Source organism: Herpailurus yagouaroundi, unplaced genomic scaffold, assembly GCF_014898765.1.
Source record: "Herpailurus yagouaroundi ecotype Mexico unplaced genomic scaffold, PumYag 139, whole genome shotgun sequence".
In the NCBI taxonomy this organism is placed as follows: domain Eukaryota; kingdom Metazoa; phylum Chordata; class Mammalia; order Carnivora; family Felidae; genus Herpailurus; species Herpailurus yagouaroundi.
In genome coordinates, this window is record NW_024412394.1 from 36,825,734 (window position 1) to 36,851,974 (window position 26,241).

A 26,241-nucleotide genomic window follows, 5' to 3' on the forward strand; every position below is an offset into this window, starting at 1 on the left:
GTTTTAAAGTACATATAGATGTTTTAATGTCCCTTAAGCACCATAAAAATAATTGTCAATAGAACAGTAGACTTCCCCTTAATATATATTCATATATAATATATTTCTGTATGGTTTTTCATAAATAAAGCAGTTCATGAACTTTTTTAAAGCTTACATATGTCAGGCATTGTGCCAAATCTTTTACGTATTAAATCATTTGTTCTCATAACAGGTCCTTTGCAATAGGTGCTATTTTTGTCCCTAATTTCACAGAGGCAAATAGTAAGTTACAGAACCCTAACTTTCAAATGTGTATAAATGTATTTAGATCTTGTAATCTGGCATGTTAGATTTTCTGTTAATAAAATAACAGTTCTGAAAAAGATCCAGCTTTAGCATTTGCTTCCGAGACTAGATAACAAAATAAAAAAGACAGGTAAATGGTGATGGGAATGATGCCTCTCTGGGGCATATTTAGTAACTAAACATTTACATGTGGGTTTCTAAAAAAGAAAAATGCTTCTTCAAGTTTATGTGTTCTTCCAACACATGATTTTTGAATTGTTTTCTTCACCAGGCAGTTTTAGACTGGGAATATAGCAGTGGACAAGGCAATGATCTCATAGTTTATATGTAGTGGGGAGAGAGCAAGTAAACATCTAACAACAGAAAACAAAAAACAACAGAAAATTTGTATCAGTTGTTGTGAATAAGCCAACTATTTGCTTCCTTTAGATTGGGTAATGAATCAAAAAGCTAATATTTAATGACCAAAATGCAAAGTGTTAGGGGAATTGCAATCCAGACAAAATCAAACTTTGATGTTTGAGGAACAAAATAAATGGATGATGTGCTTGGTGCATAAAGAGGGAGAAATGGAGCAGTATGAGAAAGTTGGAGAAGTAGGCAATGGCCAGATTATATACATTTATAAACCATAAAAGGGTTAGGACTTGACTCAAGTGCATTGTGGGTGGCTTGCGGAAATTATGATATAAAGATGGGTTTGTTAAGATCCAATATCATTATTCTACTCACGTAGAAGATATAAGAGCAAATTCCCTTCATTAATGTCTTTTCAGGTCCACATTCATTTACTCCACAGAATTTACTGAGCAATTTGACACTGGTTCATGTTCTCCTAAGGTCCAATTACAATTTTAGTGATTTCCTATGTAAAATAAAATTATTTGGTCACATGGAGTTTCACACACATTTACAATGCATGCTATTTTGTGCACAGTTTCTGTGCAGGTTATCTTTATACTTGAGACTTTCTAGAACTCTGAAATAGATCTATGACATATGGTTAAATTTTGCTGTAACTTGGGTGTGTATCTTGTGTAGGTGATGGTAATGGACTATAGAATACTTTCATATTTGTAAGTCTATATAAAAAATGCCAGTTCTTATCCTTTCTTCATTTCTAATTGTCTTCAAATTTAACTTTTCATCAGATAGAATGGATTGTGTCTTCTTTCATTTTTATTAATCTTGGTTCTAGAAGAGATCCAAAGCAAATTTGGTATATTTCCCATTAACTGACAGAAATGAAATACCTGAAGTATTTAACATTTTCTTTATAGTCATTTTGTCCAGTGATGATGATGATGATGACAATGACAGGACTAACAGAAGAGAAAGCATATCTCCTCAACCTGCTGATTCAGCATGTTCTTCCCCAGCACCATCCACTGGAAAAGTAGAAGCAGCACTAAATGAAAATATCTGTAGAGTAGAGCATGAACTAAGAAGCATTCCAGCAGATTCAGAGTTAAATACAGTTACATTGCCAAGAAAAGCAAGAATGAAAGACCAGGTACTTTTCACATTTATTGACCTTCTACTCAGATTGGCTCTCCCCTTTGGGATGTAAATTTTGTTTTGGAGGGTAATTTGACAGTATCTTAAGGAGAAAAAGAATTATTTATTAAGTGGGGCTTAAAATACCACTTGGAAGTTTATTTAAAAGAACATTAAAACATGCAAAAACATTTCTATTAAACTAAAAGCTTAAAGTGTAAAAAATTTCAAAACGAAGAAAAAACACCAACCTTACAAGTGAAATATAAACACATACTCTTGTATAATCTGGTGGACAGGAAGAAGCTATATCACTGACTTTTAGGATTTCTATGGTGCTGGTAGGAGGAATACCAAGGTACAGAAATACATGCATATTTTCTTTTTTATGAAGAACTTTTTAAAAAAATAAAAACCATACATGTTAAAAAATTAACGTGTGTGGGTGCCTGGGTGGCTCAGTTGGTTAACTGTCCCACTCTTGTTATTTTATATTTTGTGTATGTGTGTATTTATTTATTTATTTATTTAGAGAGAACGTACAAATGCAGGGGAGGGCCAGAGGGGGGGAGAGGGAGAGAGAGAGAGAGAGAGAGAGAGAGAAAGAGAATCCCAAGCAGTCGGAGTAGAATCCTCATTGAGTGCAGGATCCCATGACCCTGAAATCATGACCTAAGTTGACATCAAGAGTTGGGCGCTCAACTGACTTGAGCTCCCCAGGTGTTCCAAACATCCTTACTCTTCATTTTGGCTCAGGTCATGGTCTCACAGTTTGTGAGATCAAGCCCTCCATTGGGGGCTGTCAATGCAGAGCCTGCTTGGGATTCTCTCTCTCTCTACTCCTCCCCTGCTTGCGTGCATGTGCTTACACTCTCTCTCTCAAAACAAACTTTAAAAAAAAAAAATTATGTATGTGTGTAAATGTTAGGAATTGTTATCAGTATAGATAAAATATGGAAAAATACATACTTAGTTGTTAAAATGGAAAAATAAAGTATGATGATAGAAGAAATATGGACTAATATTTTTAATATAATCTTGGGAATGCCTTTCCAAGTATTTCAGTGCAAGCAAAAATAGTAAATAAAGAGATGAATATATATTATTAAATGGAAAGTACAGAACACTGTACCAAAATACTATAAACTGAATTTGATGGGTAGATGTGAGTGGGGGAAACAGTGAACTGTGTGACAAAGTGTGAGTTGGTCCTTTATAGAAGCAAACCATAGAAAAATGAATAAAGGAAATGAATAGAGTTTTTACAATGTAGTGAAGTACTGAAAATGAAATTAAAATACATTTTGTTAACTGTCAGATTGTTGAAAATTTTTAAAGTATATAATAGTCTGTAATTTTGGTTAGTGTTGGAGAAATAGAGTGTTGGGTGTGTAAATTGGTATAGGTATGCTAGAGGGCAATTAGGCATTAGTTTATACACACACACACACACACACACACACACACACACCCATGATTGAGTAGCAAAAATGCTTGGAGGAGAATAGTGTTGTCATGGGGTAAGATCAGAAAGAACTCACATGTCCAGCATAGGAGGGTTCAGTTAAATAAATAATGGATTTCCATACGATGGAGTTTGTGAGTGAACAGTTTTCAAACTGGCACAGTGAATAGTAAGAGTTTCTCAGTGCTCTTTTAGAGGCTCCTTGGGAAAGATGTGGACCACTCGTTTCTAGACTCAGTCTCTCCACTTTGGATTCAACTGGAGCAGCTCTTATAATTACCAGTTTTATTATTGAGCTAAATGACATTTTATTTCGAGAAATAATTCTGAAACTGAAAAAGCTTTTAAACCTCTTTAGTAGGTTTCTGTTAATAATTTGGGGAAATATTCATGATTAATCTGTTAATGAGCCTGAAAACTCAGTGTTGAGAAATAAATGTGTGTGTGTGTGTGTGTGTGTGTGTGCACAGTTGTAGAGATATAGGTATATATACATATATAATATTTTAATACATATTTTTACCTATACCATAGATCATGGAAATGTTTCTAGAGGGACGGTGGGAGAATAGTGCCTGTCTCTATGCAGTGGTTTTGTTTTTTTCTTGCTTTCTATCAAGATCATGTTTTATTCTTGTGATAATTATTAATAAAGTTTTTAGCGTAACTTTAGTTACATTTAAATTATATACTCCTAAAATGGTATTTTATATTATTATTAATTTGCATGTGGAAGTGACTGAAATTTTAACAAATCAAGTACATTTTAAAATATGTTAAAGAATCTTTTTGTAGTGTAAATAACCATTCCCCTAAATTATCTGTTTTCTAAAGAATTTCTGATTTAATCCAAATATTACAGCCACTATCACTATTACTAGCTAATTTTTATCCAGCATTTTACTGTGCATGAAGCGTTGTGCTCAGCTGCTTATATACTCTACATCATTTGAATATATGCTCTTCTACCTATTTTAGTTTAGGAAAGGAGTTTTAGGAAAGGAGTTTAGGAAAGGAGTTATTATTGTTTTAAAAATCAGATAATTACAAGGTGGTATAGCTATGATATGGACCTAGGTAGTCTGATTTCCCAAAGTACATTCTTGGTGCTATGCTATTACTGTAATTTCAAGTAATGACTAGGTGTAAAGTATAGTATAGCTAGACAAAATAAGAAGGATTTCTCTTATATGAAATCAATAAATATTTACATCCTCTGTTGAAGTAAAATTAGTCTTTAATATTTTTTTTTTAATTTTTTTTTTCAACGTTTATTTATTTTTGGGATAGAGAGAGACAGAGCATGAACGGGAGAGGGGCAGAGAGAGAGGGAGACACAGAATCGGAAACAGGCTCCAGGCTCCGAGCCATCAGCCCAGAGCCCGACGCAGGGCTCGAACTCACGGACCGCGAGATCGTGACCTGGTTGAAGTCGGACGCTTAACCGACTGCGCCACCCAGGCGCCCCAAGTCTTTAATATTTTGATAATTATGTTTTTTATGTTGGGTCTTCTTTGCATATGTCGGCTTAGTTTCAACCTTGTTTTAGTTGCTTATAAAGTGAAAACATTTTTTTTCTTTTTCAGTTTGGTAATTCTATTGTCAACACACCTCTAAAACGTCGTAAAGTGACGTCTCAAGAAACTTTAGTTGATCCTGTATCTTTAAGCTGCCAAAGTTCCTTTGACAGTGTCATTTTAAACTGTCGAAGTATACGAGTAGGAACACTCTTCCGACTATTAATAGAACCTGTAATTGTAAGTACATTCTTAAGCTTTTTACTGTATCAGTTATAATTTTCAAAATTACATGGCTAAGGCTAATATATAATATTTTAAAACTTATAAATTAAAATATTTAATACAATATTAAAAATTATTTCAAGATTTCAAATTGCTTTAAGAGTATATAGACAATTATAAATAGTTCCTTACAGTAAAAATCGTTGGATAAAAAATTCTAATGTAATGTTCAAGGTAGTGACATATCCATCATAAGAAGATACTTACTCTCACTGAGTTAGAAAACTAATGTTACTGTTTTACTCTCATGCCAGCTCAGTGCGTGAAAAGAGTATTTTAAAGAATGATAATGAGAGAAAGATGAATCCAAAAGCTTTGGGGTCTTTAGAAAAATGTCTTGCAACATTAAGACTCCTAGAAATAGATTATTGGAATACAGTCATCACACAAGAGGCACTGTGCTTTTGGACTAGTTCAGTGTCCAGGAAGCCCAAAGGACTTTCTGTAGTTCCTTTATCTTACTTGTCATCCATGTTATTCTGCTGACACCAATTTAATTCAAATGTTTATTTTGCATTTGAAATTTTAATATAATTTTAATACAATATAACCAGATTTCTTAGTCATCATTTTTCTTCTTCCTAATGTATTCTGTACATTATTGGTAAATTAATCTTGGTTTAGCACTACACTTAGTTTGTAAGCTTTTATTTTATGATTGCTTGACTTGGCATCCCCAACTGTCTGTTTTCATCTATTGTTTGAAGCCTGGTCCCCTATTACTGTTCTTTAGACATAAAGTAGTGTCTTTAAGAAAACACATTATGCCACATAAGGAAAGTTAAAAGGTAGTTATACTGTTGCTATTTAAATTATGGTAAGTAATAGCTATTTATTTTCTAGGATTCATAGTTTCAGGATACAATATGGCCAAATATGGCCAAAAAGAAAAAATATATATAGGTTAGTATAGGAGAAAATGATATATGGACTTGATTTCTTATCAGAGCAAAACGGTATGTGAAACCTAAATTTTTGGTTTTTTTTTAATTTTTAATTTTTGTTTTTTTACTGGGGGGCGTGCAAATGGGGGAGGGGCAGAGAGAGAGATTGGGATGAAGAGAATCACAAGCCGACTTATGCTATTAGCATAGAGCCCAATGCAGGGTTGGAACTGTGAGGGCATGACCCGAGCCACAATCAAGAGTCAGACAGTTAACTGACTGGGCTACCCAGACGTCCTGCGTTCTTTTGGTTGGTTGCTTGGTTGGTTGGTTGGTTGGTTTTTTGTTTTGTTTTGTTTTGTATTTTTTAATCAAAAAACTCCAGCTTCTCACCATTTAAAAACTAGAAGTATTCCAGAGATTTAAAGCAAATTATATATAGACTAGACAATCCATTATTACCCAATAACATTGTAACATATGTCAAGGTTGTCAAGGATTTATGAAATTTGTGTTTTGTTACAAGTCTTCATAGGACAGATTATCTTTCCTGGTTTCTGTCAGTTAACAAAAGTGTCATTCTAAGTCAAAATAGCTCAAAAATTCTGAGGGGCACCCTGTAGGTTTTCTGGCTTTTTCCCACATTGACACCGTTAATCAGAACTTTACACGATGATAATTAAGGCTTTGCTGGCATTTTAGATATTTAGTTGAAAGGTACACATTTGGTCTCAAGGCTAGCTATCAAGAACTGCATTCGGGGGCCTGGCTGACTCAGTCAGTAGAGCATGCGATTCTTGATCTTGAGGTTGTGAGTTTGAGCCCCACATTGAGCGTAGAGATTACTTTAAAAAAAACCTACATAACATTAAAATCAGAATGAAAAAATTTTTTATATGAAAATTATAGGTTAGTGTATGTATGATTTAGTAAAGAAAATTAACTTCATGGATTTACTTTAAGAAGTAAAAGGCAGTAGCGGGGCGCCTGGGTGGCGCAGTCGGTTAAGCTTCCGACTTCAGCCAGGTCACGATCTCGCGGTCCGTGAGTTTGAGCCCCGCGTCGGGGTCTGGGCTGATGGCTCAGAGCCTGGAGCCTGTTTCCGATTCTGTGTCTCCCTCTCTCTCTGCCCCTCCCCTGTTCATGCTCTGTCTCTCTCTGTCCCAAAAATAAATAAAAACGTTGAAAAAAAAAATTAAAAAAAAAATTAAAAAAAAAAAAAGTAAAAGGCAGTATATGTAATATAGAATGTGTTCACACAGGTAATTTTTCTTTAAATGCTTAAGTGAAATATTTCAACCAAAAAGTTGTGCTTATAATGTGGAATTTTGCAACTGTGGTGTTAACTTTCCTTGTACCATGGGATTCTTCCAAAGAACATTCTTTAATGAAGGATAATTAATCTGTAATTTCTTCAGATAATATATTAAAGATGATTTGACATTTTCTTCTTGAATATAACTGCCTTGTGTTTTATAGTGAAGTGATTTATCTTCCATGTCATCATTAATCTCAGAAACAGATTTTAAATGTTTTATTGTTTTAAATATTTTATCAAATCTCATTTATTATTGGATAATTTAATTACTTTAATTTCATTCAGTGTAAGAATTGATACTATCTAGAAGTTCCACTTTTAAATCTTTTTATTATCTTATTTTTAAGTAACCTGTCTATGCCCATTGTGGGGTTTGAACTCAAAACGCTGAGATCAAGAGTCACATGCTCGGGGCGCCTGGGTGGCTCAGTTGGTTAAGCATCCAGCTTCATCTCAGGTCATGATCTCACTGTTTGTGGGTTCGAGCCCCATGTCGGGGCTGAGAGCCTGGATCCTGCTGAGAGCCTGGATCCTGCTTCGGATTCTGTCTCCCTCTCTCTCTGCCCTTCCCCTGCTTGCTCTCTCTCTCTCTCAAAAATAAATAAAAATATTTTTTTAATTAAAAAAAAAAAGAGTCACATGATCTACCAACTGAGACAGCCAGACACCCCTAGAAGTGCCAATTTTATTTAAAAGTAAATACTTTTAATTTACAGGAAAATGGCTTACATTATTAGGAATAGCATTTATACCCAAATATAATACAATCCCTCTTTTTTCCAATGAGAATATAAAATTTAAGGTTTTCAGCTACCTTAAATTTAGAAACTCTTGGATATGATGGTGAAAAAAACCAATGTCTACTTGTAATTTAGTTACATACACGTTTTTAATGACAGATACTTAGATATGCTTCTTTCTATTCTTATATCTCATACAGCAGTTTTATTCAAATGCTTCCACATTAGTGTTTATGTCATCCTTATTGCCACTTTTTGAATCCTCTAACAAATTTTTTTTTTTTTTTAATTTTTTTTTTTCAACGTTTATTTATTTTTGGGACAGAGAGAGACAGAGCATGAACGGGGGAGGGGCAGAGAGAGAGGGAGACACAGAATCGGAAACAGGCTCCAGGCTCTGAGCCATCAGCCCAGAGCCCAACGCAGGGCTCGAACTCACGGACCGCGAGATCGTGACCTGGCTGAAGTCGGACGCTTAACCGACTGCGCCACCCAGGCGCCCCTCTAACATACTTTTTAAAGCATGTAACTTCAGCTTCTGTGTATGTTGTAATGTTTCCCTAGCTACAAGTAAGCATTCTTGGTGTCCCCATTTATCATATTATCTACAGGCATAGTCTTTAGAAGGTATGTTTAGTAACATTCTAGACTTAGTAATTATTGTAATAATTACTGAATTTATTTTATATCTCTTTGCTTCCTTTTCTTCATTGTGAAAATTTTATTTACTTTTTAAAAATGTTTATTCTGAAAGAGAGAGGGAGAATGAGAGCAAGAATTCCAAGCAGGCCCCATGCCATCAGTGCAGAGCCCTATGTGGGGCTTGATCTCATTATCTGTGAGATCATGACCTGAGCCGAAATCAAAAGTCGAACAGTTAACCAACTGAGCCAGTCAGGAGCCCCTACATTGTGAAAATTTTTAAACAAAAGAGTTGAAATAATTTTACAGTGAATGCTCATAAAACTCCCAGCTAGATTCTGCCATGAGCATTTTACTAATAAACCTGCTTTTAATGTATCTGTTTGTTCTTTGGTATATCAATCCAACTTACTTATTTTTAAGTAGGCTCCGCACCAAATGTGGGGCTTGAACTCATGACCCTCAGATCAAGAGTTGCATATTCTACCAACTGAGCCAGGTGTCCTCCAACTTATTTTAAAATGCATTTTGAAGTTCTTGTCTGCCTTTTTGCATTCTCTTAATGGTAACACAGAAAATGAGTAGGATATATTGACTTAATATGTCTTCTCCATGTTAAAATTATTAGCAAATCGCCTTTTTAGAAGTACCAACAATAACTGATTGAGGCAGAATTTTCAATGGAATGTAAAACCATTGGCAGAAAGGTTATTAGGGAACAAGGTATTCACAAGCTTTCAAGGATCTCTCCACAGGTTACTATTTAATTACTGAGGGAAAAATATTATCTTTACAGTGGAAAAACCTGACACACCTTTGCTAAGTGATTAAGCTTGTTATTAGTACAGCCTGACATCCTGTGCCTTCCAGTGTGATGTCGTAGGAGGTATAAGACATTACCTGTGTGCTAAATTTGCTGGAAATGTGTGGCCTGAATTTTAAATTGAAGAAACACAAATTCAAGATGTTGTACATTTTGTAGAACCTAACCTGGATTCTTCAAAGGTCATGTCATGAGGAACAGAGGGGGACATATTTCTGGTCTAGACCAAGGTAGACAAAAGAAACAAATGTAACCTTGACAGAATTATGGCTTGAGGAAGGTAAAACACAATAAAGGAAAATTTGGAACAGTTGGGGAAATTGGAGTAAGAAGTACATGTTGGATGGAATTAATCGTGATTTTCTTAGGTGTAGTAATGCTGTTTTGGTTGTATAAGAGAATGTCCTGTTCTTGGGAGATACATGCTGAACGACTTAGGGAATGTCATGATGTCCTCTGCTTGTTTTATGCTGGTTTAGCAAAAGGAAGTGTATATGCATAGAAAGAGTGATGGGGAGTAGTTGTGGCAAAATTTTAACAGTTGGTGAATCTAGGTAAAGAGTATTCAGGTGTTCATTGTAATGTTCTGTCAATATCTCTTTGAAGTTCTAAGAAATATAAACCAATATAAGAAATGTTCTAAGTATTTGAATAAAAAGGTGAAGCTTGCCTTTCTGAAGGAAAATTTGGAATGGGGGGGAGATCTCATATTTAAGTACATGGTAGATGGTTTTGTTTTTCTGCCTTCTATAGTCTAAGTCTCAAATAACAATACGACGCTTAGGATATTTGTAGCAAAATCTTTGTAAGTTTATGATTGATACTAATTTATCTTACTTTTTAGTTTTGTTTAGATTTTATCAAGATACAGCTAGAAGGTAAGCTATTTTATGTCTTTTTAGTCACTATAGCTTTGTTTACAATAAAACACTTTACAAGAATAATATATTAAATGATATTCATAGAATTCATGAAGATGAATTCATTTTTACATGTTTTCTTGACAAAGGGCATGTGTCTTAATAGTGTAATTTAATTCTGTAACATTATAAAGCCCGTGTTTAATTTTGTAAGTATACTTCATTAAAATCCTCTTTTCGTTTAAAAAAAAATGTAGAAGCTTCTTTAAGATAGTTATAAAGATTTTTCATTTCCCACTACAGTTACTGTTTATAGAGCGTAGCAAATATGTGGTTAACTTTAAACCTGTATTTCTTCACAGTTTCCTCCATTCTTGATTTTTAGAATTAATTCCTTTTCTATTTCCATTTATTTTCCTCCAGAACCAGAAAATGATCCTGTAGGGATTACTTTAAATACCTCTGATCTAACTAAATGTGAATGGTGTAATGTCCGAAAATTACCAGTTGTATTTCTTCAGACAATACCAGCAGTTTATCAAAAGCTGAGCATGCAACTGCAAATGAATATGGAAGATAAAGTTTGGAATGATTCTAAGGGAATAAATAAATTAACAAGTAAGTTTTGTGGAACACATTAAAATAATACAGTGTGAGTGCACTTGAATAGATGTCCTATCTACAGTCCTTACAGTGATCTCGAAATATCTATATAGTCTCCCATTTTATAAATGGCGAAAAAAGCTCACAGAAAGTGAAAGTTCTAAAGATAATACCCAGGTTTACCCATTTAGAAGGTTTTCAAAACGAGTTAAAACTCAAAAAAGATCTGCATTCCTTATTTTAAAACTATAATCGGAGTAAAATGAAAAAGAAAATTAATGCACTAGAAGGAGTGCTAAGTGTAAATCAACCATATAATTCTGGAATCTTTGAAACAGCCTAAGTAAAAAGTTTGTGGCTTCTTAGAATGAGTCTTCATCCTCTACAATAATAGATGTGGTTCTCCAGTTTGTATCCCTTCACCTCTGACGTTTATGACATAGGATGACTAATTGTAAGGTAAATACTTTTCAGCAGTAATTGCTGCTTCAGCTTAATGATGAAAATTGATAGTTACTATTAAAGCTGTAAGAATTGGCATATTAGTGAATAGTAGTTTTTGCAATTAAATTCTCTAGAGCTACTAATAGTGCACCTGGCAATTTGTGTTTTACAAAAATGTTAATTAAAATATATTTAAAACTATAAATATATTTGGATTCTATTAGACGAGGTAAATTAATACATCCATGAACAGGTTTGTTCTTAAGCTTCCTGCTAGGGTAATGTGTCCTAGTTCCTTTTTCTTAATAACTTTCAGGTGACATTGTTAGATGACACCGTTACTGGTCTTTATTCCAGTATTATACATCCACTGTATACCAAACTATTTTAAACATATGTACCAGGATTTCTAGTGATATCCTTGGAAATAACTAGCTGTTACTCTTTTTTTAATGTATATCTACCTATCTTTTTCTTTTAGACTTAAAGTTATTTTTTTTTTCAGATTTGGAAGAACAATACATAATTTTAATATTTCAAAATGGCCTTGATCCTCAGGCAAATATGGTATTTGAAAGTATCATTACCGACATTGGTATAAAGAATAATGTGTCCAATTTTTTTGCGAAAATTCCCTTTGAAGAAGCCAATAGCAGACTTGTTGCCTGTACAAGAACCTATGAAGAGAGCATCAAAGGAAGTTGTGGGCAAAAAGAAAACAAAATTAAAAATGTAATTATGTTTTTTAGTTTTTTAATGTAATTTTAAATAATGCCTAGCTTTAAAGGGAAATATTGGAGTTAGATCTTTTTAATTCCATTTCAGAATTATTTGCTTTTATATGTGATTCATAAACTATCTTGTGTCAGAAAATTAATGGTGGGTAGGTGACTTGGGACACAAATAGTACTTGGTACAGGTCTCAAAAGCATTTTTTTAGTTCTTTCCACATCGTATTATCTTTTCATCTTGTCTTTTTCTCTTACCCTGTTTTCTTTTTACCCCAGTCTAAACATACATGTTCATACTGCTACATTCAAATTAATCGTTACTCTTAAATTTGCTAGTGGTTCCTAGTGATGTATTGGATTCAGTACAAATAAAGGAATTTTGGTCCTTGATGTACATTTATATGTACCATGTGTACACATAGTTGAAAATTTGAGAACCAAAGAATACATATCATTTGATTGTGACTGTCAACATACATATCCAATTCTAGAATAACTAATCATACAGTAGGTAACTCTAAAGCCACCTGAACCAAAGGCTGTGTACTATAACACATAGTATAATGTTACATAATAAAAATTTGTCTCCTTATCATGCAACTGAATTTTGCCGACTTAATTTATTAGAAATACTTAAAATCTTCCAACCTGCCTACAAATTGGAAATAGGGCTATCCAAGGCACAATCTTGGTGAAGCTGAGTAAGTTCTCACCAGACAAGAGCTATTCATACAGTAAGTGGGTTGAGGAAAAGAACAGAAGGAAGAGGAACCATTCCCCTTCTTTTGTAAAACTTGTGATAAGAGATTGTTAATGAGGAAGAAAAAAGCAACTGGAGCTGTAAGGCAGCTGCAATAGAATAAAATTTCAACGCAGGTTCTTTCTTTGTTTCTTTGTTTCTTTCTTTGTTATTCTGGAGAACTAAAGCTCATTGGACTGCATTCCCTGAGCCTCTCCTCCCATATCCCATGGATTGCCTAGCCATTGAACTTAGATAGACCTCCACTCTCAGAAGAAAAAACCACTATATTTGTTCTTTCAATTTACAAACATAATCCAAATAAGGATGATAGAGATCTTAGATAAGATACCATAAAACCATTGTTACAAAAATTGGAAGCATATCACTGTTCTTGAAACTACACATACAAAAAATGTGGACCATAGTTTTGCCTGTTTCTTTTTAAAGTCATGTATACTTTTTAAATTCATATTTGTAATTTTCTTTAATTGAAAAGTATTCTTGTCTTGTGTTTGCTTTTTTTTTTAGTGAAAAATTTCTCAGTTGACTTTGTAAACTGGTAATTTAATTTCCTTTACTAGGTGTCCCTTGAATCTAAAATACAACTTAAAAACAAACAAGAATTCCAGTTCTTTGATGATGAGGAAGAAACTGGAGAGAATCATACCATCTTCATGGGCCCCGTAGAAAAGTGAGAGTATTCATTTATGTTTGCAGTGCTTTTAAATTTCTTTTCTGTTTTATTAAATTTCAATTCTGTACATACACACACACACACACACACACTTGTGGTTTTTGCTTGTGTTTTTTTGTTTATTTTGTTACAGATTGATAGTATATCCACCACCTCCAGCTAAGGGAGGCATCTCCGTTACTAATGAGGACCTACACTGTCTAAGTGAAGGAGAATTTTTAAATGATGTTATTATAGACTTTTATTTGAAGTAAGTTAATTTTCTTTCTTTTAGCACATTTTTAACATTCTATAATGTATATCTTTGTTTTCTAGAGTCAAAACTTTTTAATTTTTTTATTCTGTCACTACCACTTATGTGACATTTGGGAAATTATTTAATGTCCCTACCTGTGTGTTTTCTCATTTAAAAAATGAAAATAATATCTAAAAGGGTATGAGAATTAAATAATACATGTCAAGCACTAGGAAAATACTTGGCAAATACAACATGTTCATAAATGCTAGATTATTATGTTGTTATTGTTATACTGCCTCAAGCCTTTTAAAAAATGGTTACTACCTTAGGTTAGGTAATAAATTATTGTGTAAGCACAAAAGTATGATTTTTTACTTGGTATTTCATCAAGTGCCAGCTACGAACCACGTACTGTGTTAGAAGTTTATGGTTTTGTAGGGAGCAGAAAAAGGGATTAAAGCTTTGACAGGAGCATTAACATGGTATAGATATAGCAGCAAAAGAATGTTTCATTCTCTTCATGGGTACAGAAATAGGAGGGACCAAGAAGCTTTCCTGGAAGAGCTTATATCATGACCCAGTATACACATGCTTAATACATGTGTGTGCAGTGTTTCTGTATGTTTAAGTTTATATGTGTTCAGTGGTTTGTGATATAAAATGAATGTGTATATGAAACAAAACAGAACTTACCTATCAGTATGTCTAGCACTTGCCAATATTTTCTAGTTTATTCAGGGCGCCTGGGTGGCTCAGTCAGTTAAGCATCAGACTCTTGATTTTGGCTTAGGTAGTGATCTCACGGTTCTTGAGTTCAAGCCCCCAAGTCAGGCTCTCAAAATAAATAAATAAACTTAAAAATATTTTTTTTTTCTAGTTCATTCAAATGTATTTCATAAAACAATATTTTTTAAAGAACTGGTTGTTGAAAGCTGCTGAATTGATATTATAGCTTACTAATGGTTGCACTCAACAGTTTGGGAAAAGAAAACATTGTTATAAAGAGTGAAAGGTTTGATCAGAGAAATGTTTGATATTATAATTGAGCTTCCTTAAGATCATTTTGACAAGAATGTTCATTGTGGGTGTGTAGTTGAGAGATGACTTAAGGAAATTAATTAAGGTGATATAAGACGCCTGATTAAGTCATTTTATTTGGAGTGAAGAGGAAATAAATGTTTTTTAGGAGGTAGAGTTGTTTAGCAACTGATTGAATGGATATTAAGAAAGAGAGGAATGGATGGCAGATAACTCCTCGCTTTCCAACTACTGAGACCTGCTAAATGATTTTGTCACTACCTGTGAGGCAGTGAATGCAAAAACAGAACAGGTTTGGATGGAGGACAGGATGAGTTCCTTTTAGATGTCTTTAATAACAACAGAAGGGACAGTGCCAATAAGCAGTTGAACATATGGTTCTGGAAGTCATTTGAGTTCTTGCTTGGAGGCATAGAGAGTTAGGAGGTTTTATTTTGCAAGTGGTAATTTAATTATGAGAATGGGTGAAATTGCTTAGGAAGAAATACAGAATGAGGAAAAGAGCTACAAGAACAGAATCTGGAAAGTTAAAGAGAGACAGGGAAGAAAGAGATTCTCTTGACTAAACTTTGAAGGATCTGATAGGTAAGAAGAAAAGTCTGGAGAGGGGCGCCTGGGTGGCGCAGTCGGTTAAGCATCCGACTTCAGCCAGGTCACGATCTCACGGTCCGTGAGTTCGAGCCCCGCGTCGGGCTCTGGGCTGATGGCTCAGAGCCTGGAGCCTGCTTCCGATTCTGTGTCTCCCTCTCTTTCTGCCCCTCCCCCGTTCATGCTCTGTCTCTCTCTGTCCCAAAAATAAAATAAAAAACGTTGAAGAAGAAAAGTCTGGAGAGGGTTATGTCATGAAGTTGAAAGGAAGTGAAAGTTTTAAATAAAGAGGATACATTGAATGTCAGTACAGCAGAGGTCAAGGTAGATAAGGGCTAAAAGTAACTTTAAGGTTGTAGTGACCCTGAGCTAGATCGGGGTCAACTGTAGAGCTGGACTTGTACCTGGTCCCTGGGGAATAATGAGATACTCTATTCTCTCCCTCTCTAGCAGAGGTGGTATCAATGGAGTCCTAGTGGGGAGCCTTCCACCCCTACTTACTATTAACATTGAGCCCCTCCACCTCTCATAACAATGGTGGCCTAGTAGAGAACCTGAACTTCACCTCCACCTAGTGGTAATGAGATAGCACCCACCGCATCCACTGGAAGGCGGTGCCAGGGGAGGCCTGCTAAAGCACAAGAACTAAATCAGATCTAGAGTCCTATAATATAATATTCAAACTGTCCATATTTCACTTGAAAATTACTTATCTCATCAAGAAACAGAGTTCAAACAGAAAAACAGAGAGTAAACACCAAGATGGCACAGATATTAGAATTATGACATGGGCACCGGGGTGGCTCAACTGGTTAAGCATCTGACTCTTGGTTTTGGCTCAGATCATGACCTCTCAGTTTGTGGGTTTGAGCCCCATGTCGGGCTCTGCACTGACAGTGTAGAGCCTGCTTGGGATTCTCTGCCCCTCCCCTGTTCTCTTTCTCCCTCTCAAAAATAAATAAACTTAAATTATGACAGATTTTAAAGCATCCATTATAAAAATTCTTTAATGAACAATTGTGAACATACGTGAAACTTAGAAAAACATAGATGTAAATGAGGAAGAAATGGAAATTTTAAAACTAAAACTATAGTAACAAATGAAAACTTTGATAGGCTCAACAGCAAAATAAAGAAGAGAGAGGAAAGAATCAGTGATCTAGAAGTTAGAGCATATTACTAACTACATTCAATTTAAATGCACTATTTATTTCAGTTAAAAGACCAAGATCAACAGAGAGTGGATTAAGCACCATAGCCCAACTATGTCCTGTTTACAAAAAAGTGACTTCAAAGATAATAATATATATGTAAGTCGAAAGTAAAAGGATGGAAAAAGATATGCCATGCAAATATTAAAGCAGGAGTGAATTATGATATCATTAGAAAAATAAACTTAAGAGGCGCCTGTGTGGCTCAGTCAATTGAGTGTCTGACTCCTGATTTCGGCTTGGGTAATGATCTCATGGTTCTTGGGTTCAAGCCCCGCATCATGCTCTGCACTGACAGTGTGGAGCCTGCTTGGGATTTTGTCTCTCTCTCCTCCGCTCTACGCCTCCCCAGCTTATGCGCTTTCTCTCTAAATAAATAAATACATAAATAAACCTTAAAAAAAGAAAGAAAGAAAAATAAACTTAAGAACAAACACAACTACCAGGGCTAGAGAGAGACACTATACACTGATAGGTGAATCTACTAAGAAGACTTAGCAATCCTAAATGGGTGTGTACCATACAACAGAGCTATGAAATATGTGAAATAAAAACAAACTGATCTAAAAAGACAGACAAATCCACAAATAGAGCTGGAGACCTTAATTCCCCTCTATCTACAATTGATAGAACAACTACACAAAACTGACAGTAATGACATTGTCAACCATCAGGATATACTTAACATCAGAGGATAATATTATATTCCTATTATGTTAACTATATACCATTTCCAAAAGTACTGTTTTTCCTTTTGAAGATTTAATGGTAATGGAGTATGTTTCGGTAAGTTATAAAATGTATCAGATTTGCTAGCAAGAGAAACTGCCCTAGATTTTAAATGCTTGACTTTGCAGATTAACGTTAGACTCCTGCGACCTCTAACAAATTCATTCGAGTTCAAAGTTCTTCGTAGCTAAGTCAAAAGATGTTATCTCCTACAAATGGCCAACAATGAAAAAATTCTCGATATTATTCATCAGAGAAATACAAGTCACACCCACAATGAGTTACTATCTCATACCCATTTGGATGACTCCTATCAAAGAAAGAAAGAAAATAACAAGTGTTGCCAAGTATATGGGCAAATTGGAATTCTTGTGCACTGCTGGTGGGAATGTAAATGGTACAACCACTGAGGAAAACAGTAGGGTGGCTCCTCAGAAATTAAACATAGAACTACCTTGTGATTCATCAATCCCACTTCTGAGTATATATCCAAAAGAATTGAAAGAATTTGCACACCCATATCCATAGTAGCCAAGAGGGGGAAGCAACCCATATGTCCATTATTGGATGAGTGGATAAACTAAATGTGGTATATAGATACAGTGGAATATTATTCAGTTCTTAAAAGGAAGGAAATCTGTCACATGCTCTAACATGGATGAATCTAGAAGACATTATGCAAAGTGAAATAAGCCAGTCACAAAAACAAGTACTATATGATTCCATTGTATTAGGTGTCTGAAACAGTCAGATTTATACAAAAAGAATATAAATGGTAGTTTTCAGAAGATGAGGGGTGGGGAGGGGAAAGGAATTGTTTAGTGAGTATAGAATTTCTGTTTTGCAAGATAAAGTTCTGGAGATATGTTTCACAACCATGTAAATCTATTTAACACTGTTGAACTGTACACTTAAAAAATTGTTAAGATTGGGGGGCACCTGGCTCAGCTGATGGAGCATATAACTCTTGATCTTGGGGTTGTAAGTTTGAGTCTCATGTTTATTTTTTTTTTTTTTTTTTTTTTAAATTTTTTTTTTTTTTTTTTTCAACGTTTATTTATTTTTGGGACAGAGAGAGACAGAGCATGAACAGGGAAGGGGCAGAGAGAGAGGGAAACACAGAATCGGAAACAGGCTCCAGGCTCTGAGCCATCAGCCCAGAGCCCGACGCGGGGCTCGAACTCACGGACCGCGAGATCGTGACCTGGCTGAAGTCGGACGCTTAACCGACTGCGCCACCCAGGCGCCCCTTGAGTCTCATGTTTAAAAAATTGTTAAGATTGTAAATTTGATGTTATGCATTTTTTATTATAATTTTTTTTTTTTTTTTTTTAAAAACAGATGTCCTCTCTTAATTCTAATGTATACTAACTTAAGAATCCAAGCCAGAAGTCCTTAAGTCAGTGTGTAGAACAGTACCACTGTTGTTGGATGAAGTGTTGTTCTATGAGTGTCAATTAGGTCAAGCTGTTTGATAGGGCTGTTTGGGTCATCTTTGTCCTTACTGATCATCTGCCCACTTCTTCTAACAATTATTCAGAAGGTTGTGGGCCTCCAAGTATAATAATGGATTTGTCTATTTTTCCTTATGATTTGATTCATGTCTGGCATTTAAGGAACAAGACAAACTGAAAAAAAGGACCCAACCCCAACTTTTAAATACAGGGAACAAACTGGTGGTTGCCAGAGGAGAGGTGGGGGGAGAGGGGGGTGAAATAGATAATAGAGATTAATGATGAACACTAGTGTATAGAATTGTTGAACCATTATGTTGTACACCTATTCATTTTTGCCTTATGTATTTTGAATATTTGTTGTTAGGTGCATACACATTTATGGGGGTTTTTTTGGAGAATCAACCCTTTGTCCCTCTATATCCTTAATAATCTCCCTGTGCTTAAGCCGTCTTTGTTCAAAATGAATGTAGTTACTCCAGCTTTGTCTTGGTTTTTGTTTACATGGTATATATTTCTTCATCACTTTACTTTTAACATCTATTTATTTTTAAAATAGCTTTTGCTTTTGAAAGCATATAAAGTTGAATGTGTTTTGTTTACATTTAGTTTATTATATTTCGTACATCTATCTTTTTACATTGTGGTAGAGATTTTTATAGTATGTGTGTATACTCTTAAATTTTTTACATTATAGGGGGCCCCTTGACATTTTACATTAGTACTTTGAAACTACATTAAATGTGTATTATCTAAAGGTTCTGCCTTTTCTGATCCAAATCTGCATTCCAAATGGAAATGAAAACCTAACAAAATCCATGGTTTTTAGAAAAATCTGTTGTATTTCTCTCATGACATGTCTGGAAGTGAATTAAAAAGAAACTTTTATCTTAAATTTCACTATATTAAAATAAGTAATTCAGCTGTTACCAGAGCTGTTCATTCTTTTCCATTTCTAACTCTACAAGTAGGAAACGAGCTTTTTTTCACAGTGCTTTTCTTAATAGACAGTATTGTATTAGTTTCAGGTGTACAATATAATGGTTCAGCAATTCTATACATTATTCAGTGCTCATCAAGATAAGTGCACTCTTAATCTCTATTATCTATTTCATCTATCTCCCCACCCACCTCTCCTGTGGCAACCACCAGTTTGTCCTCTGTATTTAAAAGTGTAGGGGTGGGTTGTCTATTATTTTCAGTTTGTCTTGTTTCTTAAATGCCATGCATGAGTGAAATCATATGGTATTTGTCTTTCTCTGACTTATTTTACTTAGCATATACCCTCTACATCCATCCATGTTGTTGTATATGGCAAGATCTCATTCTTTTTTGATGGCTCAGTAATAATCCATTGTGTATGTGTGTATGCCACATTTTAATCCATTCATCTGTGGATGACCAGTTGGGTTGTTTCCATGTCTTGGCTATTGTTAAGTAACACTGTGATAAACATAGAGGTACATATGTATTTTCAAATTGGTGATTTCATTTTCTTTGGATAAATACCCAGTAGTGTAATTACTGGGATCATATAGTAATTCTATTTTTAGTTTTTGAGGCACCTCCTACTGTTTTCCACAGTGGCTGCACCAATTTGCATTCCCACCAGTGGTGCATCAGGGTCCCTTTTTTTCCACATTTTCACCAATACTTAATCATTTCTTTTCTTTCTTTCCTTTTCCTTTTCCTTTTCCTTTTCCTTTTCCGTTTCCGTTTCCGTTTCCGTTTCCTTTTCCTTTTCCTTTCGTATCATCCTGACGGGCATAAGGTGATAACTCATTGTGGTTTTCAGTTGCATTTGCCTGATAATTGATGATGTTGAGCATCTTTTCACGTGTCTGTTGGCTATCTGTATGTCTTTGGGGAAAATGTCTATTCATGCCTTCTGCCCATTTTAATTGGATTGTTGTTGTTTTCCATGTTGAGTTGTAGAAGTTCTTTATATATTTTGAATATTAACCCTTTATTGAATATATCATTTGCAGATATCTTCTCCCATGTAGTAGGTTGCTTTTTTATTTTGTTGATGGTTTCCTTCACTTTGTGAAAGATTTTTTTTTTTAATTTTGGTTTAGTCCCAATAGTTTAATTTTGCTTTTGTTTTCCTTGCCTGAGGAATCCTATCTAGAAAAGCATTTCTGTGACGATGTCAAAGAAATTACTGCCTATGTTTTCTTCTAGGATTTTTATAGTTTTCAGATCTCACATTTAGGTCTTTAATCCATTTTGAGTTTATTTTTGTGTATGGTATAAAAAAGTGGTCCAGTTTTAATCTTTTGCATGTAGCCATCCAGTTTTCCTGACACCATTTGTTAAAGAGACTGTCTTTTCCCTGTTGTGTATTCTTGCTTTCTTTATTTTAGATTAATTGACCATGTAAATGTGGGTTTATTTCTGGGCTCTGTATTCTGTTCCATTGATCTCTGTGTTTATTTTTGTGCCAGTGCCATATTGTTTTGATTACTACTACTTTGTAGTAATTCTTGAAATCAGGGATTGTTATACCTCTAGCTTTGTTCTTCTTTTTCGAGGTTGTTTTAGCTATTCTGGGTCTTTTCTGGTCCCATACAAATTTTAGTATTACTTGTTCTACTTCTGTAAAAAAAAATTGCTATTTTGATAGGGCTTATATTAAATCTTTAGATTGGTTTGGGTAGAATGGACATTTTAACAGTATTGATTCTCCAAATCCATGAGCATGTAATCATCTTCAGTTTATTTCATCAGTGTTTTATAGTTCTCAGAGTATGGGTCTTCCACTTCTTTGGTTACATATATTCCTAGGTACTTTATTAATTTCTCTTTCTGCTACTTCATTATTAGTGCATAGAAATGCAATGGATTTCTGTAGATTAAATTTGTGTCCTGTGACTTTACTGAATTCATCGATCAGTTCTCGTAGTTTCTTGGTGGAGTCTTTAGGGTTTTCTATATATAGTATTATGTCATTTGCAAAAAGTAAAAGTTTTATTCCTTCCTTAACAATGTGGATGCCTTTTATTTCTTTTTTCTTGCCTGATTACTGTGGGTAGGACTTCCAGTACTATATTAAATAAAAGTTTTGAGATTGGACAGTCATCTTGTTCCTAATTGTATATGAAAAGCTCTGTTTCTATTGAATATGATGTTAACTGTGGGTTTTTCATATATGACTTTTTGTAATGTTGACATATGTTCCCTCTAAACTTTGTTGAGAGTTTTCATTATGAATGGATATTGTACTTTTTGAGATGCTTTTGCTGAAGCTATTGAAAAGATCATCTGGTTTTTACCCTTTCCCTTATTAATATGATGTATCATATTGATTGATTATGAATATTGAACCACCCTTGCATCCCAGGAATTAATCCCACTTGATAATGTGAATAATGAATTTTTTAAATGTATAATTGGATTTGGTTTGCTAATATTTTGTTGAGGGCTTGTGCATCTATGTTCATCAGAGATACTGGTCAGTAGTTCTCTTTTTTGGTAGTGTTTTTAGCTGGTTTTGGTATCAGGGTAATGCTGGCCTCGTAGAGTGAATTTGGAAGCTTTCCTTCCACATCTACTTTTTGGAATAGTTTGAGTAGAATAGGTATTAATTTTTCTTTAAAGTTTTGGAAAAATTCACCAGAGAAGCCATCCAGTCCTAGACTTCTGTTTGTTGGGAGATTTTTGATTACTGACTCAATGTCATTGCTAATAATCTTTCTGTTCTAATTTTTTGTTTCTGCTTCAGTTTTAGAAGGTTATATATTTCTAGGAATTTATCCATTTCTTCTAAGTTGTCAAATTTGTTGGCATACATTTTTTCATAATCTCTCATAATCCTTTGTATTTCTGTGGTGGTTGTTATTTCTCATCCATTTTGATTTTATTTATTTGAGTCTTCTTTTTTTCTTGGTGAGTCTGGCTAAAGGATTATCAATTTTGTTTATCTTTTCAGAGAATCAGCTCCTAGTTTCATTGACCTGTTCTTTTTTTTTTTTTTTTTTTTTTTTTTTTTTTTTTGGTCCCTACTTCATTTATGTTTGCTTTAGTCTTTATGATATCCTTCCTTCGACTTGTTTTCAGTTTTGTTTCTTCTTTTTCTAGCTCCTTGAAGTGTGAGGTTAGGTAACTTATTTGAGATTTTTTCTTGCTTCTTAAGTAGGCTTATTGCTATAATTATCCCTCTTAGAACAACTTTTGTTGCTTCCCAAAGGTTTGTTTGTTTGTTCATTTTTGGAGGGAGAGTGCATGAGTGGGGGAGGAAGTGGGGAGGTAGAGAATCTTAATCAGGCCCCATGCACAACATGGAGCCTGACGTAGGGCTCAATTCCACAACCCTGGGATAATGACCTGAGCAGAATCAAGAGTCAGATGCTCAACTGGCTGAGCCACCCAGGAGGCCCTGGACTGTTGTGTTTTCATTTTTATTTGTCTCTGTGTAGTTTTGATTTCCCCTTTGATATCTAGGTGACCCATTCATTGTTATTTAGCCTCCATTTATTTGTGACAAACTTAAACTTTGCCAGTATTAAAAGAAATAGTATGGTATTGCATCTAGAGAGTGTTAATGAAATGTGGAAAAGAAAATAATTATTTTAGTAAAAACTACCTCAAAGTCACACAGAGTTGCAGATTAACCTTAAAGTCATCTTTTATTTAGTGACACAATTTAAAAAGTTATAAAATGATTGTTAGATTGTTCATTTTATGAAGTAAGCAAGCAAACAGCTTTACTATGATATTTGATATTTAAGTGATTTATGCAGTAAAAGAAAAAAATGCACCCAAATCTAAGAAATTCCTACTACTTGGTTGTAATAAACTTGGATTTTCCCTTTTATTCTAAAATAAGTGACATGGGGCACCTGGCTGGCTCAGTCTGTAGCACATGCATCTCTCGATCTTGGGGTCATGAGTTTGAGCCTCACATTGGGCATAGAGCCTATTTTTAAAAAATAAATTTAAAAAAATCATTAAAAAAAATAAGAGACATGGCTCTTCTAATTAATCTGTAGTTCTAATAACGTGTGTAAAAAAAAAAAAAAGTCCCCAGAATTATACATAGTCAAAGAAATACTTATGGATATATATATATCAGATCATAAAGACAAAACTAGGTACTTTTAATTAAAAAGCATAGATTTATTTACATATGAAGTAGAGCATCAGTTTTCTTAAATTGCTTATATCTTTCCTTTTTGAAGTTGAATTATGTGTTTATTCATTTTAATTTTACAAAATAGTCATGTAGTTTGGGGAAGTAAAAGCTGCCTGGTTCATCCATTGTGGTGTAGGTCCTACATTCAGATCTAGTTCAGGACATGTTCTGTTTTGAGTATGTAATTGTAGAATTCAGCAGTTGATATAAATTATGCAATGAGGTAATTTATTGTCTTAGAGTATCTTTTGTGGGCACACACTGAGTTGCCGTAAAGCAAGAAATCTGTAAGTTCTATCCTGTTCATCAGAAGTTGAGCTTTAAAAAAATGTTCAAATATTATGATAAAAGTGACCAGTCTCAAAGATATGTCCTGTGGGATATTTGCTGTTTCTGTGTAAGATTTTATAAGGTTTTCAGATGCTTTTCATATTAATAAAATGAATATGGTCATAAGCCTGAATTTGCATAGCTTCTCTGAGGGAGCTTGGAGCATTATCAGTTAATCATAATTTCCTTTTATAATATTAAGGATCACCACTGTTTGTTTTGATACAGACCCATAGAAAAAACAACCAAGCAAGTAAAAATTAGAACCCATGTAAGATCACTTTTAAAAAAGTCATTATTACAATTTCACTTTCATACAGCTTCTAATTTTTTCTGTCTTTATAAAAAGTAGTCTGTGGTTGGGTCTTCATGTTTTATTAACTGAAGTATTTAAAACAGAATAAACAGTTCATAAAAATAACAGCTTTATTGAGGAAAAAATGCACATACCATTATAATACTCACTTAAAATATATATTCAAGGGTGCTTGGCTGACTAAATTGGAAGAGTGTGTGACTCTTGATCTTGGGGTTGTGAGTTTGAACTCCATGTTGGGTGTAGAGATTACTAAAACAATTTAAAAAATATTTAAAATATATATTCAGTGGTTTAATATATTCAGACAGTTGTACAGCCATCATAATCAATATTATAACATTTTCATCCCTCAAATGAACCCTAGTACCCATTAGCATTGAGTCCTCATTTCTCTCCAACCCAACCCTCAACAATAGGCAACCACCAATCTCCTCTGAAAATTTCATATACATGTAATCATGCAATATGTGGTCCTTTGAGACTAGTGTTGTTCACTCAGCGTATTGTTTTCAAGGCTATTCTGTGTTACAGCATGTATCAATACTTCATTTCTTTTTATTACTAAATATTCTGTTGTGTAGATATATCACATTTTATTTTTCTCTTCTTTGGTTGATGAGCATTTTTGTCATTTCCACTTTTTGACTATCATAAATATTTCTATGGACGTTCATGAATGTGCCCTTGTTTTAAAAATCAGATCTTGCAAATCATAGTTCTATTCTCAAATATCACTTTCGTTCCTTGAAAATAATCTATTAATCATTGTCTAGAATATGATGTAAACTTGGCTAATAAATTCTTTCAGTTTTAAGAAATAGAGACAGTGGTGGCTAAATAGATGCTTGATCACTGTTTGTTTCTAATATAAAGTAAACTGTTAAATTCATTATATTTGTTTCTTGTTTTAATAAAATAGATATTTGGTGCTTGAAAAACTGAAGAAAGAAGAAGCTGACCGAATTCATATATTCAGTTCTTTTTTCTATAAACGCCTTAATCAGAGAGAAAGAAGAAATCTACATGAAACAACTAATCTGTCGTAAGTCAAAATCTGAAAATGTTTAATAGATCTGTAGTAAGTCTCTCAAGTTTAATTTAATTAAAAAAGTACTTAATTTATATTGCGGCAATATCTTTTAATTCTGTTGTCAATTCATAGTCCTCTAAAGCCTCAAGAATACCTGGAATTCAATAAAGATTATTGGTCCAATATCTAAATCAGTATTTCCCAAATATGCCTGATAGTTTAAAAAAAAAAATTACTTGGATACTTATTAAATACAGATGGCTTTGCTTTACCCTAGATGTTCCATTCATAATATTTAAGAGAGCAACCTGTGAATCTGTACTTTTTTTTCTTTAGAAGATTTTTTTTTTTTTTTTGATGTTTATTTATTTTGAGAGAGAGCGAAAGAAGGAGAGAAAGAATCTCAAGCGCTAAGAGCACGGAGCCCAACATGGGGCCAAATCTCATTAACAGTGAGATCATGACCAGAGCCCAAATTAAGAGTCAGGCACTCAACCGACTAAGCAACCCAGGCACCCCGAATCTGTACTTTTAATAAGTTATTTGGATAATTGTGCTCAGACAAGTTAAGGAAATACTGTTCTATATATTAAGCTCCAATCAGTTTGTTTATAATTCCTTTCCACATACTGATTAC

The 26,241-nt window shown here is 34.1% G+C and overlaps 1 protein-coding gene across 7 annotated transcripts in view; it reads left to right on the top strand.

Annotated features, from left to right (window-relative positions):
* Nucleotides 1-26,241, top strand: part of SENP6 (SUMO specific peptidase 6) — a 116,667-nt gene that overhangs the window by 74,144 nt on the left and 16,282 nt on the right. For 5 of the 7 annotated variants that reach the window (XM_040473982.1, XM_040473977.1, XM_040473978.1 and 2 more), the window contains 8 exons: nucleotides 1,569-1,801; nucleotides 4,837-5,007; nucleotides 10,304-10,337; nucleotides 10,743-10,937; nucleotides 11,872-12,098; nucleotides 13,421-13,530; nucleotides 13,667-13,783; nucleotides 25,494-25,616. In XM_040473982.1, coding sequence (XP_040329916.1) covers nucleotides 1,569-1,801; nucleotides 4,837-5,007; nucleotides 10,304-10,337; nucleotides 10,743-10,937; nucleotides 11,872-12,098; nucleotides 13,421-13,530; nucleotides 13,667-13,783; nucleotides 25,494-25,616 — 1,210 coding nt within the window. The remainder of the gene's footprint in view (nucleotides 1-1,568; nucleotides 1,802-4,836; nucleotides 5,008-10,303; nucleotides 10,338-10,742; nucleotides 10,938-11,871; nucleotides 12,099-13,420; nucleotides 13,531-13,666; nucleotides 13,784-25,493; nucleotides 25,617-26,241) is intronic. The other 2 variants (XM_040473983.1, XM_040473980.1) reach the window with 2 other exon arrangements.